The 23,396-nt window shown below is 37.9% G+C and overlaps 1 protein-coding gene across 1 annotated transcript; it reads left to right on the top strand.

Annotated features, from left to right (window-relative positions):
* The first annotated feature begins 1,532 nt into the window (after positions 1 to 1,532).
* On the top strand, positions 1,533 to 22,948 carry LOC140245157 (peptidoglycan recognition protein 3-like). The gene is made up of 12 exons (XM_072324756.1): positions 1,533 to 1,634; positions 2,224 to 2,257; positions 5,721 to 5,881; positions 6,268 to 6,403; positions 7,293 to 7,383; positions 8,297 to 8,402; positions 9,291 to 9,336; positions 17,141 to 17,301; positions 20,508 to 20,643; positions 21,083 to 21,173; positions 22,157 to 22,262; positions 22,898 to 22,948. Exons 1-12 carry the CDS (start codon positions 1,566 to 1,568, stop codon positions 22,946 to 22,948), a joined length of 1,188 nt encoding a protein of 395 aa, XP_072180857.1. The 5' UTR covers positions 1,533 to 1,565.
* The last annotated feature ends 448 nt before the right edge of the window (positions 22,949 to 23,396 follow it).

Consider the following 23,396-nt stretch of genomic DNA (forward strand, 5'->3'; position numbering starts at 1 on the left):
ATATATTTGCACTTTGCACCACACTTTGCCACGACAACGCGCCATCAAGATATTTTTGCACTCAGCTCGCTACATTGCACACTGCACTATAGTTGGCCACGAGTAATGATGCGTGTGGCCCAAACAAAATAATAATTTACTAATTTAAAGGGAAATCGAAGTTCTCATATTAATACATCTGGAAAGCTGTCGATTTTTGCTGTGAAATGTACGCTTATGCATAAGAAATACGAGAAAAAAAAGCGATAATAACATGATTTCAGTTGAGAAACGACGGAAAAAAAGCCCCGAAATATTAGCCAAAAATGTTGAATCTCATGCACCTTTTTTATTGTAATGAGATTTGATGTATAGGGCACAAACGATCACCACGTATCGTTCTGTTTGTGTATAATATAATTATGTCCCCTACTGGATGGGGAGGGCGCTTAAAGAATAAAAGTCGTATGCATACAATCAAAATTATTTTACACATTTTATCTCAAAGTATACTCGAAAAAAACCCTCATTATCATGATTATTATGGAAAATCACTCCACCAGAGAAATTTCTTGGTTGACTTCGACGTATTGCAAGCAAGTACAAATGGTAGAGAATGCATGAACTCTTAGTCATAATGAAAACTGTGTTTCTGCTTTAATTATTGATAAACAACTACTGCAGTTGAAGGTTGTTGTTGCAACATTATGCTTGTGTTTATTTCATTTTTTTTTTAAAGAAAGAAAGTAGGCCCTATTCACGATGCGACAAAATAATGTCAATAACAATAGATAGAATATGTTGCAATGAGAAGCAGTGGGATGACAATCTGGCATTTGTGCAGATATTCACGTGTGTGTGTGTGTGTGTGTTTGTGTGCGTGTGTGTATGTGTGTGTGTGTGTGTTGCAAAGAAGGTTCGATAAAGGGTTAGTCTACCTGCTGTGCAAAAGCAGGAAGCGCTTGAATACAAAGTTATACTCTATATGTAGGACTACGAACTGTCATTCCTAAAACCAACCGAACAACAAGTAAATTATAAAATGTATTTGAAAAAGTACCCTTATCGCTGATTGTAAGAATTCAAGTTCACATCACCATCATGGATATAATATACTTCCTGCAACCTGCAACCCTTCTCGCAGTCCCACAGGCGCTTAGACCATTCCCCTTAAAATATAACTTGTTCAATTCTCTGATATTCTGTTCCAACTTCTGGAGAGCAGATATGCCTTATACATGGAGACAGCCGTTCGCATTAAAAAAAACAAGCAAACAAACAAAGCATGAAAATAGTTTTAGTCCTGAGATTGTCACAAGATTGTCACAGAATGTAAAGTCTCTTATATCCTGTTCCTTTAAGGGAGACATCTGCGATGATGGAAAATATTAATCGATACAAAATACTTTGGTAAATAATTAATCAATTGCCCAGGGAAGAATGATATGCTGACGTAGCTTCGAGATAAATGTAGTAAACAACGACTTTCTGCGTGGTTTAATGTTCCATGCAACCCTGTCGGGACTTTAGATCGGTTCGATGTTCTAGTCTTGTTGGCGTGCGTCGAATTTCCAAGCTCTGCAAACATGCATTCAGCGCTCAGAATTGTTTTCTTCCTGTGTCTCGTGCATTCCATACTTGGAAGGGCCATTGAGGTATGAACATGTGCATTTTCTAATATCATTCACATACAATTTCATTTGCAGCTGAAATCAATAATTACTGATTATCTTCTTCTTCTTCTTCTTCTTTTTTTTCTTCTTCTTTTTCCTTTTGTTTAAAGAGGTAATATTGTCCCTATATGTTACATGTATAGCAACTTTTTTTTTTCTTTTCTCAACTATCACCTGTCATGGTATACTTTTAGCTGCAATTTCTTGTATCTTGTATAAGAAACGTTTTTTTTTTTTTTTTTTTTTAGATTAACTTTTTCATCTTGGTAGAAATTGATGGCTGATATGACGTCAATATAACAAGAGAAATCATAGCAAAGAATGCTTACAATACTTCCAAGTGTTATGATGGAAATCAAATCAAATATGAAATCAACATTACAATGTCTTTACCATTTCCAAAAGATAATCTTCATAGTCTGATGAACTTTTCTTAATAAAAAAAAAGAAAATGTGTGTTTAGATTTATTTTGCAAATGCACCGAAGATATTTCTTTTGAAAAATTTTGCAACAAAATAAGCGTTTCTAGATTGCAACTTCACGTCTCTCTTTTTTTTTTTCTTTGTTCAGGAGACTGTACGCGAGAAAAGAGCAGACACATTTGGTAAGTCCTTGCAAGTTACAGATTTATTACAGTCATTGATGTCATGGTGAAATATTGAGCCATTGCGTTCATAAGGTTGATGTTGTTAAACTATTCTTTTTTTCGTATCGTATATCAACCCCTTTCTAGCCCGTAGAAACTGCGCTTTGGACCGAAATCTTATACGCAGTTTATCTGTCTGAACCAAATGAATCATACAATTCGCATGATAGCCACAGCTTTTATTTACTGATTGCCCTGTCCGAGGGGAAGGCTTATTCAGTTGCCTTGTATGTCTTTCTATTCCAATAGATATTGTCTTTGCACTTGCACAATATCAGCAATTATCATGATTACAACATCGGGTTCTGATTTGTACCCAAATCAGCTTTTGATAGAATTCCGTTGTACCAACCCCCATTTTTTTATTTCTAGAACAACAATAGTATGTATTGTAGTGTAATATCTTAAGTCATAGGCATCGAACACTCTGTCTAGGTAGAGAACAACGATGTTAATGGCCGAACAATCTGCATTTGCAATTATCTTTCTCAGATATGAAACCTAAATAGTAATACAGGTCTTTCCGGTCAATTTCATTGTCTTGTCATTCAATTACATATCAGAAGCATTCATTTTCGTCAAAATTCCCGAAGGCATCGAAACATCGTCATTCAAACTCGTTTTTCTACGATCATAATGACTAATTTGCCAACCGATTTTGCATTTGCGCATTCTAATTCATCGAATGGACATACATTTTTGAAGATGGTTATCAAACTTCGTCTCCACCTGTCGCCAGCACTTTCAGAGCTTTCAAATTGGCATATGGGCAAACAAGTTCACAAAAGTATCATTCAAATCTAACTTGTACAATGTACGTTAAAAAAAAAAGCAAAGTACTTGTGCTGGGTTTTATAATGAATGTTAAAAACGTCCACATGGTGTGGATCACACGTATAATGATGCAAATAAAAAGGCAAAATGAAAGTCACAATGCAGTATGATGATCACAATCATAACGAAGATTTCAAATGGCAATTATAAACACATGATGCTCGTAATAAAAATAAAGATGTCAATTAAAGATTAAGGAAGCCATGTGATGACATGACGAAATGAGGATTTGGTATTGAAGTTTACATATCATGTTAAGCAAAAGAAAAGAATATTGATGTTCGAAGGAACAAATGCTGCCCTTGATTTTATCTCATTCAATGATTAGCTGGACACGATCACTCTTGCTTAATACGTGCACTACGAAATCGAATGCTCATTAGTGTAAAAATCGCGTGCTCAAAAACGAAATTGAAAGTACTTTTAAGTGCTTGCCGAACCCTTTGCGCTAATTTGGATGCACAAACTTGGAAATCCGTGCCCAAACGCGAAATGGAATGCTTACATTCGAATTTGAGCTTGTGACCGCTTATTCGGAAGCTAAAAAACAAAAATTGGCAAATTCAAGAAATAAAAAAAAAACCTGTCATAATGATTATGTGCATTGAATGAATGAGAAGTATAGTTTCCCCAGTTCATTTTCAAGATTTTTCAATCAGTCACATAGATTTGAAGTTCAATTTCCTCCCGAGAAATCTGAAATGTGCCAATCCTAGTTTCAAGTTCGTCCTTTGCCGATCATTTTCAAACAAAGTCTATTCCATTTAGTCATTTGTCACACATTCTCGTCAATAACAATTCAAATTCGTCCGTCACACTCGCTGCACATAACAATCAGAGCAATTACGCATTTTAACGCATCTTCGTCAAATTTTCCTCCAAAATAATATCACATCTTATATGCTGTGATTTCTTGGCAATGTCATTTTTCCTGCAACCGTTCACTTGTCCACACTCAGGAGTAACATACACACACTGTTCCCATCCACCCCCCCCCCCACAAACACACACACACACACACTCACACACACACACACACACACACATACACACTGTAATACAGCTTTGATGCCATCTCCGATGTTTTTAGCCTTCCCTCCAGATTTTCCACCTGTCCGCCTTGTCTCTTGCAGGCATAGGGTGTCTGCCGACAATATGTTGCGCCTCGTCCTCTGTCTCTGTTTTGACCCTTTGCTGTTAGCGTGCCGAAGGTTGAAGATCGTGTAAAACTGATATTTCATTATTGAATTGAATTGATAAGGTTTATTATTCCTGATCAGGAATTCTTATCAATATCAGAAATAATTGGCAGCCCAAAGGCTGAAATACATTCAGTTTACAGAGTACATGTACAGTGTGTATATAGATAAAAATAACAGTGCTTCACAAATAACATTTGAAGGTGTTTACAATAAACATATTGAGAAATTATACATAAAAATCACACAACTGTTAATCTAAAACAACAAAAAAATCTAAAACTTACATACATGTATACAGTACAACAACGGAGAAAAAAAACTACTCAATACAATCACTTTCTTTTAAAACTCTGGATTATGAATATTTATAAAAAAACCAAAGGTTTCATTCCCCTTCGTCACTACCTTTCGCAACCTTTGGTATAGAGTATCAATACCATGATGAGGTATAGTACCCAGTTAAGTCCTGAGACCATAGAGGGTTTAACATTGGGCCGGATGCATAAACGCTAGCAATTGCTTGTGCTAGCCTTTTACTCGAATCCGTATGCATAAAAACAAGCAATTGCTTGCGAGCAGAAGCTCTTGCTAGCAAGTACAAGCAATTGCTTGCTGTCCGCAAGCAATTGCCTAGAGACCAAGCATTTGCTTAAAAACGTATGCATAAAACATACCTTTTGCTAGTTCTTGCTAGCAATTGCTTACGATTTTCCAAGCTCTGTAAAATGAGCTTGAGCTTTTGCTTATCTGGGATGTTCCCTTTTAAGTATCATTTTCATATTCATGGAAGAAAGACAACAATTGTGAAGGAGTGGTATAAATCTACAAGAAATTACTCTTAAGTAGAGTAAGAAATTTTTCATTTCAACAACGGGAATGTCCAGTGGTTAGCATGCAAAATTTGATGAAAAACAGGTAGGATGTCTCACTTCGGTGGAGAGCAAGGAGACGTCTCTCCACGTGCGATCTGGCAGATGCGGGCTATTGTAAGCAGTGATGGGAATCAGCCAGTAATACGAGTGTGTGTATAGTTGTGTGTGTGTGCGTCTGTGTGTGCATTTATGAGTGTCATTTCATAGCTCTTCTGCTATGTCAGGAAATGTTTCTGCACACACATGCCCTTTCAAATGCATGCTGCCACACTCGCCTTTGTCCTTGTGTTCGCACAGGCGTGACGTCCCTTTTGTTGAAAACACAAGCAATTGCTTGTGCGGGACAAGCAAAAGGTATAAGCACTAGCAAAAGGTTATGCATATAGATTGAAGCAATTGCTTGAGCTAGACCTTTTGCTAGACAAGCTTGTGCTTTTGCTTGAAGCAATTGCTTACAAGCAATTGCTTGTTTTATGCATTCGGCCCATTGTTTCGTTATGTGCTAACTCCCAGCGGGATGTCCGAACATCATTACACGCGAGGAATGGGGGGCGCGCTCACCGGTGGCTTACTCTTGGCTGAGTACACCAACACGCTATGCCCTCGTTCACCACACCGCTGGCTCCCAGTGCTACTCCCAGTCAAGTTGCGAATCTACTGTACGTGGAATCCAGGTAAGGCATAATATTATTGGCGTTCTTCACCCTTGGTAAACTTCATCGTGACGTCAACTTGAATATGGCGTATCACCATGCAGTAATACTTTAACAGTACACCCAACTCTTCTTCGATATCATTTACAAAGGATTAGTGACAAAATGTATTAACAAACCATTAATTTCTTTGTCATAATATCACGATTCTTCCGTCGAGATGGTTTTATTGCAACTGATTGACAAATAGACTGTCCTTCATCGACGCAAATTGTAGCAAGTTGAATTGTAGCAATAAAAAATAATCATTGGCATGCAAATACCACACGAATATATTTTTCCATGATTTCAACATGTGTAGGAATAGTAAGAGTAATGGTACACACGCTTGTAACCACTTTCTCCAGGACTACCATATGGACAGCAATGGCTGGTGGGACATCGGATACAACTTTCTGATTGGTGGAGACGGGAACGTGTACGAGGGGCGTGGCTGGGACATTAAAGGAGCACACGCAGGCTCTTATAACTCCTACTCCATAGGTAATAAGGAAAGATACTTTCATTGTTTCCTCTCCAGAACTATAATTATAGCGATAAACATTGTACACTATAGATGATGTTATCATCGCTTCAGTATCACTCACATTTAATTGCTTGAACTGCATCTTTTATGTGAACTGTCGTTAGCAAACGTTACTTAGCGGTCGATGAATTGCGTGGAAAATAATGTAGTAGAGCGTGTTAACACTGCATCGTCAAGTGCCATGGTACATGTCTGTTTTGTGTTTGGGGTGGAAGGGGGTGGGGGAGCAGACTGTTTCGAGGGATCCGGTCCAGGGTCAATAACGGGTGTGTGGGGATAGCAGGAGGGAGTGCAATCTGGGTTTTTGCCACAACCCCTTAGTTTTAGTGGATCCCGAAAGTTTTGTTTTTTCAGATCTTACAATATCTTGTCTTTTTCTAGTGCCAAAATGTGTATTTCTGTGTTGTCAAAGAGTTCTTGTATTCTAAAAGTTGTCATCTTAAGACTAGACACATTCCAGATAGAGAATAATTACTATCAAGCTTGGTTTGACCCTCAGAGAAATATTTCTTTCACAGCGATATGAGGCGGGCCAATTAAAGGATTCTGATAATCAAAGGAAGCTAGACCTTCTTAACCAATATTATTGTCTACAGAAACCTGGCATCGTAGATTCTGTGAAACACGCAGGGAACGGGTAAATCATGGGTCATGACTTGCGATATGTGTGTTGTAATCATAATTTTCAAGCACTGTCTCGTCTATAAAGGTAAATACCCTCCTCAAACAGAATGTCATATTCCTCTTGTTGCAGTTGTTTTAGAATCATTCCCCCATTTCACACGTGTGCGCTGATAGCATGAAAACGGAATAAATGTTTTTGTTTATTGTTCTCATTTTGACAAGGCATCTCGATGATGGGAACGTTCACGTACACTTCGCCCAGTTCCACGATGATGAACACTCTCTACAGCCTTTTGGACTGTTTGGAATCCAAGTAAGAATGAGACTCAACCTTCAAGCTCGTATAATTTTAAATCTTTATTTACACAGAGGATTGTCGAGTTAGATATGTTAGGAAATGCGAAAGAGGCAATTCAAAAAGTCACACTTTTACTATGAAGAGCCTAGACAAAAAAAAAAGATTTAAAAAAAAATCAGTAAAAATTGAAGACCTGATAATACTTCTTTCTATAGAACACAGTTCTCTATCCGAAGACATTTGAGCTTTTCAGTTCTCTTGATGAATACAGTATACCACCTTTTCTCGAGGTTTGAGTTGAATTATGGAGGGTTTGTATTGCAGATGGTTACCATTGAAGATTTAAGATCAGACTGTAGAGACTTGGCGCTTTGCAAACATATGATGATGGCCACATAATCACCATCATTAAGAAGTGCGGTCTTTTACATCCTGTCTATACAGATACCGGAAGACAGCCTCTGTCTTTACCAGTGCCAACTCTGCAATGAAAATACCGGGATACATCCATTAAAGACAAAAATAAAAGAAAAAGAAAACAAACAAACAAAAAACTTCCAAACGAAGATTCTGCTTATGACCTCATCTGTCAATTACTGCGAAATTACTCATATGATAAATAAACAAAAAAAAAAACAACAACAACGCCGTTTTCAGGCAGTCAGTAAGCTATTCAGATCCACGTCATTCTCATAGAATGCCATTTCTTCAAATCTGTGCACGGAGAGCAAAATAACCCTGGTATCTCGTGCAATCAGGGTTATGTAAATCAAATCATGATGCGTTAAGTTGAAAATGCCGACACTTCCCATGTCAGATTGGCGATATGCTTTCATTGTTTTAGTTGGACCCTGTGGATTGGTTTTGTTATGTGATGTATACCAGGAACGTAATGAAATAATTCTACTTGCCCCTGTTTTCTGCGCAGCAACAAAATTTTGTCATGCTACACCCTCTACGGTCATCGCCAGGCTTCCAGCACCGAGTGCCCTGGGGAACAACTCTACGATCTGATCCAATCTCACGCACACTGGGTAGGTCTATTGAAAGTCGATAGGAGTCTGTGAGAAAAAAAAAACACAAAAAAAAAAAACAACAACAACAACAACCAAAAACTTGTGTGTATGCGTGAATGAAGAAGAGAGAGTGCATGGAAGGCAATTCCTGTCATTAACGAGAACTATCGGTACAGAGGCCTGCTGGTCCAGGAGCAAGTTGAGCGAACCAAATGGCATTGATGGCCTTCCATAAAGGAGTACGTTGGGCGTATGTGCGTGCTTAACACTCGCAAGGAATGAAACCTAACCTCTTTAGAAAACACCTAAGCAGATATCAGTGGGTATGAGGGGAAGGGGGCAAAGGAGAGGAGAAGTTTTAGAAGAATGTACATGTGTGCTGTGAAGAAAAAAGAGTAACGTACAGGTGTGAATGTGAATGCGTTAGTATACATAATTATTATATGGGTCAAGTGAAAGAAAAAAAAAGAAAGTTCGAAAGAGAGAATTTACGCGTTTTGGTTGGAGTGTACATTGTGTGTGTGTGTGTGTGTGTGTGTGTGTGTGTGTGTGTGTGTGTGAATTGTGTTGTGTTGTGCTTGTGGTTTTAGTACAGGCTCCGATATATAACAAAATAGAAAGAAAAACAAAAACTTCCTCTTTACAAGCCTGTTGATTATTTTTATCCGTAAGTATACTTGCCGCCCTCCCATTTTGGTTTGGTCTGGTTCATTTCTGCATTTTAATAATCAAATTCCAATTCATCACAAATTTCAAAGATACAAAGAATAGCAAATGTAAGGATTGGGACGGCAGCAAAGCATTTCGGATTGGTATTTGATGTTTTGTTTGCTGATGGAATTACGAATGTTGCAGAGCCGCTGCATCATAGCTGTCTTCCTTTCTATATTTCCTCCATGTTCTCAGAGCTACCAGTCTGGATCAGTGGGCAACCCTGACACGTCAACTGAGTGTTAACCGGATTTCACTTACGAATCCCTCGTCATCGATGTTGATGTTCCCAGAAATTCCGACATCATTCTGTGACATTAATGATCAAACACTGATGTTCCTTAAATGTCTATCATCACCACGTCTGGAAAATCGAAAGAGCGCAAAGCAAGCCATTAATAATATAATTTACTTGATAATAAATGTTGACCGAATGCATATAACGAAGAGAGAGTTTATCACTTCTGAAATAATGAATAACATTCTTAGCGGGATTTTATCAAATTCTGTACTTTAAAAAGCTTTCCGAGGATTGAGTTAGAATTGTTGAAGAGATATGATATCTTGGCAGTGAATGAGATTATGGGAGGGTCATCAATATGTAATTTTGATTGTAATGTTTAGTTGTAGTGTGATTCAGATCACCAACATAATACCCCACTTATAAAGGCATTTATACCATTGAATGTTGGAATAAATTCTGTTAATTCTGTTAATTTGTCAAGTACTTCACTTAAGAAAATAACAGAGACATCTTCGCCAAAGGACACTGTTTATTCGTGTCAATAGTCAGTATACTCGTATGGGTTCGTTCCTTCACAGGAACCACAATGAAATAATACATGTAAGTGCAGTGATGTAGGCACTGTCGTTGTAGAAATATGCACAATGCAGTTATGTATACTGTATCAAAAGAAACATTAGAAATATTAATTGAACAAATTTGAAATGTGCAGTGTCAAGATAGAGACAGTACTTTACAAGTTGTTTAGTGCAGTATACGTACAGCAATTGTTTGAATTCATGAAGTCACATGTTGTAGTGCGTGTAGGTCTAATATAGCTTGGGAGGTGTAGGGAGGGTACAGTAATTTAAGCAAAAATGAAATGGTAATGTGAGATGACAATATTATTGTACGAATTCGCTAGGCAAAGTCTGTATACTCTAATTGTAGGAATCGGTACAAGATGTTGTTTAGGTAGCGTAAATCTTTGAAAGCATGAGGTGTGATGTACGTACAGTAATTGTATGAAATCATGAGGCGTATAGTTTAGGTATATACAGTGATTGTACGAATTCATGACGTACGTGTTGATTATGAACAGCAATACGTTGTATTCTGATTTTGTGGACTTGGAGTCAAATAAATGGATCTCACAAGCCTGTTGTAGCATTTACGACTACATTAGTTGGCTGATTCCGTAATATGTTGATTTGGAATACAATTTGTGTGTGCGTCTCTCTCTCTCTCTCTCTCTGTGCGTGTGTGTCTCTGTGTGTGTGTGGGTGTCATATCCACAATGTATACATATAGGTTTATATAAAGCTCTCGAGGACATGTCCGTCAAACATTTCAACATGATATTAAAAACGATTATATCTAATATCACTCATCAAGACATTCTCATTCTCACAATCAAAGGCATAAAGATTTTATGTTCAATATGTATAGTTTTGATGAATGTTTCAGGCTATTGTCATGATGGAAGATGAGATTCGAAGGCTCCACGCTGAGCTTTTAAGTTAGTCCCAGATAATCAGTTTATTGATTGTGCAAAGCATGCAGCCTCATGATATGCTGCTGCTACCGGAAGTATTCACAGCTGAAATTGCTCTTGGGCTCAGAACAGCCATCAGGTGGCTTTTAGCTATGAAATAAATCTTCCGCGTGTGCCCGCTGTTTAAGGTGATTGAAAAAGAAGTTACTATATCATACACTTCGCTATACTGTGCGAAAAAAAAAAAAAAAAAACGTTGGGTTTTCTTTACCAATGGGCAATTAGAGTAGACACAGGGTTAAGTAAAATAAAAACATAAGAAACATTAAAGTTACTTTTCTCCTTAGACATATAATAGGTGTTTGTGTGCGTGTGTGTGTGTTTGTGTGTGTGTGCGTGGTGTGTGTAAGAAATCACTTGTCTGTTCTTTTCATACACTCCTACTTTCTCTCACGCCGATTCCCCTTTGCTCAATGACTACTGGATGATTACTGACTCACTTGCCCTGTTTGAATAACAGACATGAAAGTCACCAACAACAATATCCAAGCCGCAAATGTTTAAATAACTCTATACTTGTGATGCAAACATGAGGAACAACGCTTTCCATTTGGCTTAATCTGACAAAAAAAAAATGAGCAAGAAAAATCCCCCTTTTCCCCCAAAGTTAAGTCGGAAATGTTATGATTCAGAAAGAAAATATCATTTGATAAAATCTTTCATTTTAAAGGGCGCTCTAACAATATCAGATTAGGTTTAGATGAAAGGAACTGTATATTGTTATAGCGTATTAGGAAGCAAGGTATGATAATATATGAAGCAATGAAACAATCAAAAATATATGATTTTAGCTTAAAATGTAGCTTGACGAAGGTGGTGATACGGGTAAAACATTTTGTAGGCATAAGACTCCTGCGGAAGTTTTGAATAGATTTACAAAATGATGGAATCAAAAGTTCTACTAATAAAGTTTCAATTCATACCACTGAAATTTTTACCAATGCACCTATAATCTATGATCCATACTTATTTCATTTACCTTTACCTACACGTTTTGTCTGGTTGTATCATTTTACGCAGGAGATCATTAACAAGAGATAGTCGTCAAATTGATACGAATTATATTGTACACACACGTGAACGACTACAGCTTTCCATTACAAATCCTAGAAAATTATATTGTGTCTCAAGTCATCAGCGATATCAACCAATTGAGTTTTGTTCCTCGCATAAAAATAATGATAATGATAATATGTTCAGCCTGCCAGAAAAATTATGATTGGGCGTAAAATTTACAAACTTAGTAATTAACCCTTCCTTATATTTTTGTTGGTGTTTTTATCATGTTATCGTGTTACTGAGTATATCATTTTTCAGGCTTACATCAACCCCTGAAAGAAAAAAAAGAATGTTCATGTTACGCACTCAATGCTTTCAGAAGTTGCCTTTTTCTATCGTATTATGTATTGCCGACAAATAGGTACATTTTTATCAAGGTGTATGCAATTACTTAATTTTTTAATATTATTTTTATTATTATTATCATTATTATTATCATCATCATCATTATTATCATAAATAAGAAAAAATGGCAAATGAATGAAGTGACTGAGAAAGGATGAAATAAATCATTCAGATAAATGATAAATGTAAGTTAATCGCGACATCATAATAGTAAATAAAGCCTTATCAAAAAGTTTGGAACAATTCAGCGAAACTAAACAAAATTTAGCAACAACAAAAAAGTGCAAGTGTACCTACAAAATTTTGGGTCTGTAGCAGGTATACAAAATACGGGTGCACGTCACGAGACCGACACCCACGAGTCATACAGCCCACAAGTTATACAGCTCACAAGTCATACAGCCCACGAGTCATACAGCTCACAAGTCATACAGCCCACCAGTCATACAGCCCACGAGTTCGACACTGAGTGAATAAAGCCCACGAGTTCGACATCAAGTAATTAAGCCCAGGAGTTATACGGCTCACGAGACCGACACTACGCACAAGAGGCTCATGAGACCGACAGTAAGCAAACAAAGCCCACGAGACCGACACTACACTTAAAAGGTCCACGAGACCGACGCTACGCATACAAGGCTCACGAGACCGACATTACGCAAAAGAGGTTCACGAGACCGACACTAAGCAAAGAAGGCCCACGAGACCGACAGGATGAACAGCGCCACCTATAGACCATGAAATTGTATAGGGTGTCCTGATAATAGCATAGGAAGATATGAGAGATAGAAAAGAAGAGTTGCCATCTCCGGCAGGGTGTTACCCCATCAGTTGCCCCCCCCCCCCCCCCCGAAATGTTCAGGATCATTAATTGTGTTTGCATGGGTGTGTGTTTGTGAAAAAAAAAATGAACAAAGTACAGTAAAAGTGTGTAACAGATCTTTCCACAATAAACCTGCGAGGGTGTTGATTTAGTATCAATAAAAAATAAAAAGTAACGTAATCGTCTATAAAGGTAGCGTTAGGGATTCGGAAAAAAGCCAAATGCATCCATGAAAACAGCTATTGTATTTCACGATCAAATGTACTGTTCGGAGGAGAATAACACAAGCCACAAAATTGAGGTGAATCCCTGCGATATAAAACGTTTTAATCAGTAGAATTACATTTATAGTTACAGAGAAAATTACAGACAGATCTTACTGCAAAACGTCAAAGCAGGAGGGTAGAATATCTAAAATAGAATAAGTAACTAGTGCATCGGGAAAGAGAAGAGGTAAAATTCACATCTTGTCCATCTTCTAGCCTAAAACTGGGAAAGCCTATTAGAATAGCACAATGGCATTATCAAAGCTCTAAAATTAATCCATACATCGTTATTGTCCTCTTTTAAATTCATTTGTGTTTTTTTGTCTTTTTTTGGGGGGGGGGAGATGAAGAATACTAATTCTTCTTTTTTTTTTTGGGGGGGGGGGGGGGGCGGGGGGGGATGAAGAATACAATTCAATTTTTCTACTTAATTACAATGTTGCTCCCTGACACACTTGCCCCCCCCCCCCCCAAGTATGTAGAAATACATATTTGATGACGTTCATAATTATGTAGATGGTCACCATCTTTCAATTGATAGCGTTACGAAATTACTCCCGCCAGTATGTTATTTTTCCGTTCATGGAACACCCTGTACAGGGATTGACATGTAGATGGCGCTGTTTATCCTGTCGGTCTCGTGGGCCTTCTTTGCTTAGTGTCGGTCTCGTGAGCCTTTTTAGCTTAGTGTCGGTCTCGTGGGCCTTTTTTACCTACTGTCGGTCTCGTGGGCTTTCTATGCTTAGTGTCGGTCTCATGAGCCTTTATCGCTTAGTGTCGGTCTCGTGGGCTATGTTTGCTTAGTGTCGGTCTCATGAGCCTTTTGTGCGTAGTGTCGAACTCATGGGCTGTATGACTCCTGAGCTGTATAACTCGTGGGCTGTATGACTCATGGACCTATTACTGATGTCGGTCTCGTGGACCGTATGACTCGTGGGTGTCGGTCTCGTGGGATGCCCCCCAAAATACAATGTACCGAAATATCTCTTCATAACTGGGTTTTGATTGTATTATAGTCTTATGACTGTCTACATACATAATCGTCAGAGAAAAAAAAAACATGATTAAAATTCTACTGAAAGTAATTGCATATGTGCAGTGTTATACTTCTTTTACCAAGAAAAAAAGTCTGTCTGATGTATAACTAATATAATTATATATAAATACATATAATCTGAATTATACTTATTAACTGAAAGTAATTGCATACTTGCAGTCTTATATTTTCTTTACCCAGCCAATCTTCCCCCACCCTCAAAAAAAAAAAAAAATAATAGAATCAAATCATCGTCCGTAATCCCTGATAAAAGACAAAACGGTGCCATACATCCTGCAGAGGATTTCAGTAGACATTATTTGATTAAATGGGTTGACATTGAAAGAGTTTCCTTTTGGGTAATGTTTGTCTTATTTCCTTGGCATCATGGCATATTTACAATGATATAATTTCCGAAGATCCGTGTCACATAAAGTCATGCAGGCCTACGTGTGACTTTGTTGATACTGAGGGAAGTGGTTTTAAGAAGTTTGGCATGTGCGTTAAGCAGTATGTGGTAAATTCGACTAAAACAACTGAATAGAACAAACATTAATCTTCGATTCGTTCAAAAAAGAACATTTGGAAATGATGGCACTAGGGAGCAAGGTTGGTGATTATGGGAGCTCTGCCAACATAAAGTTCGTTTCATCCAATCAAAGTATAAGAAAGAGTTTTAACTGGCAGAGGGTGGCCCAGATATCTACCAACCGACAGGATACATCAATTTCCCGCATTCGGTGGGCTAGCATTTAAAAAGCCGTGCTACCAAGCAAAAGTTTAGAACGACGCAGAGCTCTTGGTCATCAGAGTTGCCAGCTTTTTGCAAAGATGCATTTGATTCTGCGACTCACCCTCTTCCTGTACCTGGTGCATGGCATTCTGGGAAAGGCCATTGAGGTAAGACACTTGACTCATGTGCGTACTATACCTATATCCAATATTTACAACTTGAAATTTACACATCTTAATCGATGCAATTTTGTTCATTTTATAACTTTTGATTGTCGATTGTTGCAATATTTCCCATTTTCACTATTGGTATACTCTGTTAGTTCTATATGTTCTATTGTTAGAGTTATCTGAACTTGTTTTCTGTTATTTTATCCCGAAAACAACTGGAAAATATTGTGGGTCAAATTACTTTCTACCAGTAAGAAAGAGCAATATATACATACGTGTTACAATTGCAAATATGTCGATTAAGGAAACAATTGCTTTATCACAATAACAAGAATAAGGATCATGTTTATCATTTCTTTCGGATCAAAATGTCATGTATATATGGACGTCATCACAGCAACTGCAACACAGTTAACTAAAACAAAGTTAGCATGACTGTGTTCTGTTGTGGAGGTGTCGTGGCCGAGTGGTAAGAGCGGCACGTTTCTGAATTGCATGAGCGTGATTTAGGTTCGTGGGTTCGAGCCCCACAATGTCAGACACGTTTGCCCTTCAGCAAGGTAATATATTCACATTGCTCCTCTCCACCCAGGAGTATAAATGGCTACCCGGTAGGATGAGAATATATACGTTGGTTGATCAGCATGTGCGCGCCTGTGAAATGGCGACTGGCTGGAATGCTCCCCAGGGAGTGGAGAGTGAGCACTGTCAGTGCTGGTGGTAATAATGTATCCAGAGACCTGGGTCATAATAGTATGTAGCGCTTTGAGCATTCTATAGAGTGGATTTAGCGCAATATAAATTCACATTATTATTATATTATTATTACAGGCCTACAGCACATCGCGCATTTCTCATGAAAATTAATTTCAACGTAAAGAGTATTTGGTTAAAGACTTATTTCACTTGAATGGTACCTCTTAACTCTTAATTCCTCACAGGACCCTTCTCGTGTTAAAAGAAACGGTGAGTATTAACAATCTTATAACAGATTATTATCACAACAAAAGTCATGGGGAGATATTGCTTATAGTGATAGGCATTATTAAAGTGTTGTTTCCAAACCTGTTCGACGAGGCAAATTATTTTCGTGGACTAAGGCTGAAAGGGACCGTAAAGTTTGAGAAAGATATAACTTAATTGGTTACCAGACTCGGGGTACAGCTGCAATCTTCGTATCTCTTGGGTAATTCAATGGCTCTATTCCGTCTCCGCTTCTATCACATCTCCAGCCTTCTCATTTATTTTTGTAAATATGAATATTGGAGGCAAGCGTTTTTCGAGTTCTTTCCTCTCAAAATTGTAAATAAAATATTTCGTCAATGGGAGGCATTATGTGCCAATCTCTGGGTTTCTTTTCTGATTCAGTTATGACCATCTGAGTGAGAGAGCTGAAATCCTTCGTCATCAGGATATCAGGCAAAAATTACACATGAATAGTTATTGTAATATTGCATCTTTTTACAAAGAGGACTATTGCTTAGACAAACGTGTGGACTCAGTGGATACAGAAAATGGGCGAAAACCCTAATATTAAGTTTTAGTCGAAACCATCCATTATATTCGAATTTGTGGGTTGCCTGAACGATATTTATATTATAATTGTTATCATGTTATTTTCGTCTTTCCTCTGACTACTGCTGACTGTGCGTGGTTTAAAGATTCTCTCCTAAATCTCATTGAATTAGTTACAATCAAAAACTTGATTTATACTGTTATATTAAAGCATTTGCTGCTGCTCTGTAAAATCATGTCAAATCTTTGTACCACCTACCTTCGAGTTATTATTTAAATTGTTAAGATTAAATTGTCTTCCTGTGTGAAAATCCCTGCAGCGGGATGTCCAAACATCGTTTCACGCAATCAGTGGGGTGCCCGCTCAGCGGTTAATTTTGGATCGCTAAACACACCAACACGCTACGCTATCGTACACCACACCGTTGGATCCCAGTGTTCCACGCGGTCACGCTGCGAGTCCGTTGTACGTGGAATCCAGGTAAGGCATATAGATGGCGCTTTTCATACTTTTTATGTAAACTGTTATATGACTTCGTCATCATAAGAATCCATCATCTTGAATATTGCAGTGGTGTAGATCCCGTACACCGGCACATCGAGCATTATCATGCCCGACACTTATTCATAGATACCAGTTATGAAATTGACAACTAACAATATCAACAAACTGCTACTGTAAACGAGGAATGTTGGCGTGCATTTTAATTTCGCTAATTTCGCGAGCACCAAGATTCACGAAATTGAAATGCCCGCGAAAGTTCTTGTCTACACTATATGCATTGAACGCCAGTGGCAATTCGAAAAATGTTCATGCCACGAAAAGGGCCGTCGGCTCCAATTCGCAAAAATTTCATGCCGCGAATATATCATGTTTTACAGTATGTGATTTCTTTTTATGTTAACTATGTGTGAATAAATCGGAATGGAATATTTTTCTTTTTGCTAAACAAATAGTACATGTTTGAAATTCGCCCTGTCTCTCTTCACAAGGTTGTCGTATCTCCAATCTATATGTATATTTGACGACAGCCTTCTGCATTCGAATCCCACATGAAAGCCTATTTTCTTTGCTCAAAGTTTTCATTATGTATCTTTCATTCGTTTCCGGTCAGTTTTCCCTTTCTTTATTTTCATTAGTTAAAAAATATGAAGGATGCATCACTTCGGTGACCCCTCGCCAGTGGCGTAATTATAGGGAAAACGGCGCCCGGGGCAAGCACGAAAATTGCGCCCCTAATTTCTGAAAAAGTGTTCAACCCCAACCCCATCCCGGTAGGGACTTTAAACAAAGTTCACATGATGCTTTTTCAAGCACTTAGAAGGGATCTTTTGAGGGTGATTTAAATGTAATGAATTTTGATAGATTTTGGCGATCGAGCGCAGCGAGCGAGCCGAAAATTTTTGTATTTCAGCTTATAAAACATGCAATTCTTGTCATTTTTTTTTGCTTACCAAATCTTACAATTCTAATCAAGATATAGTGACAGCCTTATAGATATCGATTTATACCAAAAAAACTGAGGACTTAAAAAAAAATACTCTAAATTAGTGCGCGCGAGTGAGCTGAAATTTGTAAATGTCCTCGTCATCATCACGTATTGTTCTTATCTTTTTTTATATAGATTTTGGCGAGCGAGCGCAGCGAGCGAGCCGAAAATTTTTGTATTTCAGCTTACAAAACATGGAATCTTGTCATTTTTTGCTTATTAAATCTCACAATTATAGTGACGACCTTATAGATAACGATTTATACCAACAAACTAAGGACTTGAAAAAATACTCTAAATTAGCACGAGCGAGTGAGCCGAAATTTGTATATTTCTGCGTCATCATTACGTTTTTTCTTATCTTTTTTGATTTTTTTTTGCGCCCCCCTCCCCCGTATGTTCGAAACCGTTGGCGTCCTCTTTTGATCCAATCGGCGATCGCTTCAGAACGAATGAAATTGCAGTCGCTGCTCCGTGTAACATTTTTCCTGCTGAATATAAAATGACACAGTGAACACAATAGACATTATCATTTTGTCCGCGTCATCGTCACGTTTTGTTCTTATCTTCTCTTTTTTTATACAAATTTTAGCGAGCGAGCGCAGCGAGCGAGCCGAAAATTTTTGTATTTCAGCTTACAAATCATGAAACTCTTGTCATTTTTTGCTTATTAAATCTTACAATTCTAATCAAGATATAGTGACGGCCTTATAGATAACGATTTATACCAACAAACTGAGGAAAAAATACTCTAAATTAGTACGAGCGAGTGAGCCGAAATTTGTATATTTCCGCGTCATCATTACGTTTTGTTCTTATCTTGTTTGATTTGTTGTTGTTTTTTTGCGCCCCCCCCCCCCCGTATGTTCGAAACCGTTGACGCTTTCTTTTGATCCAATTGGCGATCGCTTCAGAACGAATGAAATTGCAGCCGCTGCTCTGTGAAACATTTTGCCTGCTAAATATAAAATGACTTGTGTGAACACAATAGACACTGTCATTTTGTCATCATCACGTTTTGTTCTTACCTTCTTTTTATTTAAATTTTGGCGAGCGAGCGCAGCGAGCGAGCCGAAAATTTTTGTGTTTTAGCTCACAGAACATGGAATTTTTGTGCGAACACAATAAACATTGTCATTTTGTCCGCGTCATCATCATGTTTTGTTTTTATCTTGTTTGATTTGGTTTTCTGCCCCCCCCCCCACCATTCTCCCTCCCACTTCCGGGCGAGTTTTTTTTTTTTTTTTCTTCTTCTTCTTTTTCTTCTTCTTTTCTCTTTTTCTTCTTCTTCTTCGATTTTTTTTTCTTTTTTTTCTTCTTCTTCGTTTTTTTTTTTCGTTTTTTTGCGCCCCCAAGGAGTGGCGCCCGGGGCACGTGCCCCCCTTGCCCCCCCCCCTAGATACGCCACTGCCCCTCGCATTTACCCCAAAGTTGATTTACATCCCTCGGATTTATGTCAGCTTAATGAGTGTGTGTGTGTGTATATATATATATATATATATATATATATATATATATATATATAATATATATATATATATATATGTGTGTGTGTGTGTGTGTGTGTGTGTGTGTGTGTGTTTGTGTGTGTGGCACACATTCACACACTATAGCTTCTGATCACATTACGAGCAAAAAGAATCAAGGATTATGGGACGAACACCGTATACTAGCGCTTTTTGTAACTCAGTGGTTAGAGCACCGGTCTAGCAATCCGGAGGTCTCGGGTTCGAATCCCGATGGAAACTCAATTTCTTTGCCCAAAGTTTTCACTGTATTTACTGTATATATATATATATATATATATATATATATATATATATATATGATGCAGTATATTATAGACTTCTAGTTAGGTTGACGGTATAATGTGGTGATGTACATGAAATCATATTGTATAGTCCTACAATGAACTATCTACCAGGATGGCTACGGTATAAGACCTGTCTACAACGACCACATGTATACTAGCGACATATTTCGTGTTTCCACTGAGCGGTTGTTGTAGACAAGTTTTACTGTCTATCAATATTCGCTGAATGGACGACTATGGTTTGACACAAATGGACAACAAACAATGACAAAGGGTCACGTCACTTCGACCAGCGTACAGTTCGGCAATTACGCGATTAGTTACGATGATACTCTTTTGCGGTGTATACGCTTGCATTTTTTTTTTTTTTTTTTTTGTCCCTAGAACTACCACTTGGACACCAGAGGCTGGTGGGACATCGGATACAACTTTCTGATTGGTGGAGACGGGAACGTGTACGAGGGGCGTGGCTGGGACAGAAGAGGAGCACACGCCGGCTCTTATAACTCCTACTCCATAGGTAATTAGGATAGATAATTCCATTGCAATACCGTCTCCTTAGTCAGTCATATAGCGATATACCTTAGACACTGCCTACTATGATGATGAATTCACAATTATGTGTTCGGAATATTTGGATTTACATTTCGAAATATCATTCCCAAAAGTAATTATCATGGGCCGCGAAATGCTATAAGAGGGGTTCCACGGCTGACGGTTATAGGGTCCAGGGGCACGTTTCCAGCTCCTGTGGTGGCGGGGACACGGGCAACGTCGGACGTTGGGATGAGATGGGTTTGGAACCTTTGACATTAGATTAGCCAATTTAAAAAAAAAAAAAAAAAATCAGGGAGCTTTAGATGTGGATCCATTTCAAATTCCCATTGCTACGCGCTTTTCCTTTTATGTGCTCAAAACATAGAACAACATAACATTTTTTAGCATTCTATTTTGACAAGGCATTGCCATGATTGGAGACTTCAGGTACACGTCGCCTAGCAACACGATGATGAACACACTCCACAACCTTTTGAACTGCTTGGAAAACAGGTAAAGTCAAAGACCTAATTCTGCCTCCTAGCTCATATCTTATAATCTGTATTTACAGAGAAAGGTGTAGGGTGGATTAAAATCTCGTGATTGTTCTTTTCTTTTAGGCCACTGAAAACATGCATTCAGAGAAACATATTTTGAACAGTTCTTCTACCCTATGCTGCTACATTACATAAATGCATTGACTGCTAATCGTAAATCCATTCAGTTTTCTGCTGGCCACTTCCAGTTGGAACCTGATTCAATTTAAGGAGACTCGAATACAGGGTTAAAATCTGAAGGCTGAAATCTGAGTTAGTGCGCAGATCTTTCAAAGCCTAATAAGCAAGTTATAATCATTGTTTATGTTATTACCACGACTACCACGTTATTACCACGTTATTGATCATTATCATCATCCTATTAACTGTGTTTACAGACATCGATGGGGAAGGCTTAATCATTATGATGAGATTGTTGATAGTCAGCCTGCGGCAAGCCAATATTTACAAAAATCTTTCCTAGGATGTACTCTTTAGCAATGCGTTACAAAATTCGGTTCGGTAAAATGATCTGAAATAAATGTCGCCTTTTAGCAATTTATCAGCTGTTAACTCTCTCAGCCTGATAACAAGATGTTTGAGGTGATAGCATTAACTCTCGTCAGGTAGATGATTCGTACTTTCATTTCAAATTCAGTTCAATTCAAATGATATTTTATTTCCAATAACACATGTTTGTTATCGATACAGATTCGGAAAAAACAAATAAAAACGTAGGTTGTATTACATTTACCGATTCAGCTACCCCAACACGTACGTGTTACAGCGCCCCGGGGTATTACATCAATAGAATATGCATGTATGGAACTAATTGTTCAAAATAGTTGGGTTAATGGAAAATGGAATTTGGGATCCATTTGGAATTAGTCCATTCTCATGATCTCACATGTATACCACTTTACCAGTGCTGTCCTAAATCTCTAACCATCCGTTTCCTAGGAACAAGCTCATGTCATGCTACACCCTGTTCGGCCATCGTCAAGCTTCCAGCACAGTGTGCCCGGGGGCAAGTCTCTACAGTCGGATCCAATCTCACTCACACTGGGTAGGTTTTTGTGTTTTTCTTTTTCTTTTTTTTTTTTTTTAGTCTATGGGGGGGGGGGGGTATCGCAAGAAAGTTGCGATTAATTGCAAATCCCCCAAATCAATTGCAAGTCTTGTGTGTAATGCGTTTTACATATTCATGTGCTGTTACAATTCAGTAGAATTTTCTTGGTAACATAATATTATCCTTTTCATTATGTACCAAAGCATTGTTTGTTGGGAAAAAAAGCAGAAATAGATAGAATAAATCAAATTAAACAATGGCATACGAACGCACAGTACTCATCACTTGTATACTGTGTTTATACATGTAAATATATATGTAAGTGTGTGTGTGTGTGTGTGTGTGTGTGTGTGTGTGTGTGTGTGTGTGTTGAGTGTGTGCATGTGCTGTGTTATGATGTTGTGTTTTAAGTGCAGGAAGCAATGTATCATAATATCACAAAAGAATCACATAAATCTTTTGAAGCCCACTAATTTCAAGTTATTCGTATGTAGAGCATGGCTCGTGGTTATACATGCGTGTCTGTCTTTTCAGGTTTGTTATCGATGTTTTATAATATGATGGAGTAACAAATATTGAAGAGCCACAACTTCAACATGTTCTTCCTTTTCTCATTCCCTTTCATTTATTAGAGCTCCCAATCCGGATCAGTGGGCAACCCTAACAGATCACGTAGATGTTAGTCCTCTCTTCCGCCAAACGCCCCACGAGAATTCACGTCATCGATGTTGATGTTCAGAGACGTTCCGACATCTGCTGCAACATGATCATGACAATTTGGTTCCCAAAATGTCTACCAAATCACCACTTCATTTCATTTTATTTATTTTTATTTCACTATCCAAATAATAAAAGATATTGCAAAGTAGCATTAACGATTTGTACAAAAGGTGAAATGTCATGAAGCAAATACAAATACAAACAATAGTATAATTAAAGTATATTACATACAGGCCTACAGCTGAACCTATAAGCACATTATGAATACATGTGATTTACAAATGATTTGATCTTCATTAAATCCCTTTGAGTTGAAACAGCACTAGCTAGTAAGGAATATATAGGGAACATGCAAGAAATAGAAGGAAAAAAAGGTGAGCTTGTAGAATTAGTTAGTTCCCTGGGGAAAAA

Source organism: Diadema setosum, chromosome 22 (assembly GCF_964275005.1).
Source record: "Diadema setosum chromosome 22, eeDiaSeto1, whole genome shotgun sequence".
NCBI classification, from domain to species: Eukaryota; Metazoa; Echinodermata; class Echinoidea; order Diadematoida; family Diadematidae; genus Diadema; species Diadema setosum.

Excerpts from the sequence above, each read along its gene's own strand:
- LOC140245157 (XM_072324756.1), top strand. The coding sequence starts at position 1,566 with ATGCATTCAGCGCTCAGAATTGTTTTCTTCCTGTGTCTCGTGCATTCC. Across the intron at positions 2,258-5,720 it reads GAAAAGAGCAGACACATTTG|CGGGATGTCCGAACATCATT; the intron begins GTAAGTCCTTGC and ends GCTAACTCCCAG. Across the intron at positions 5,882-6,267 it reads CTACTGTACGTGGAATCCAG|GACTACCATATGGACAGCAA; the intron begins GTAAGGCATAAT and ends CACTTTCTCCAG.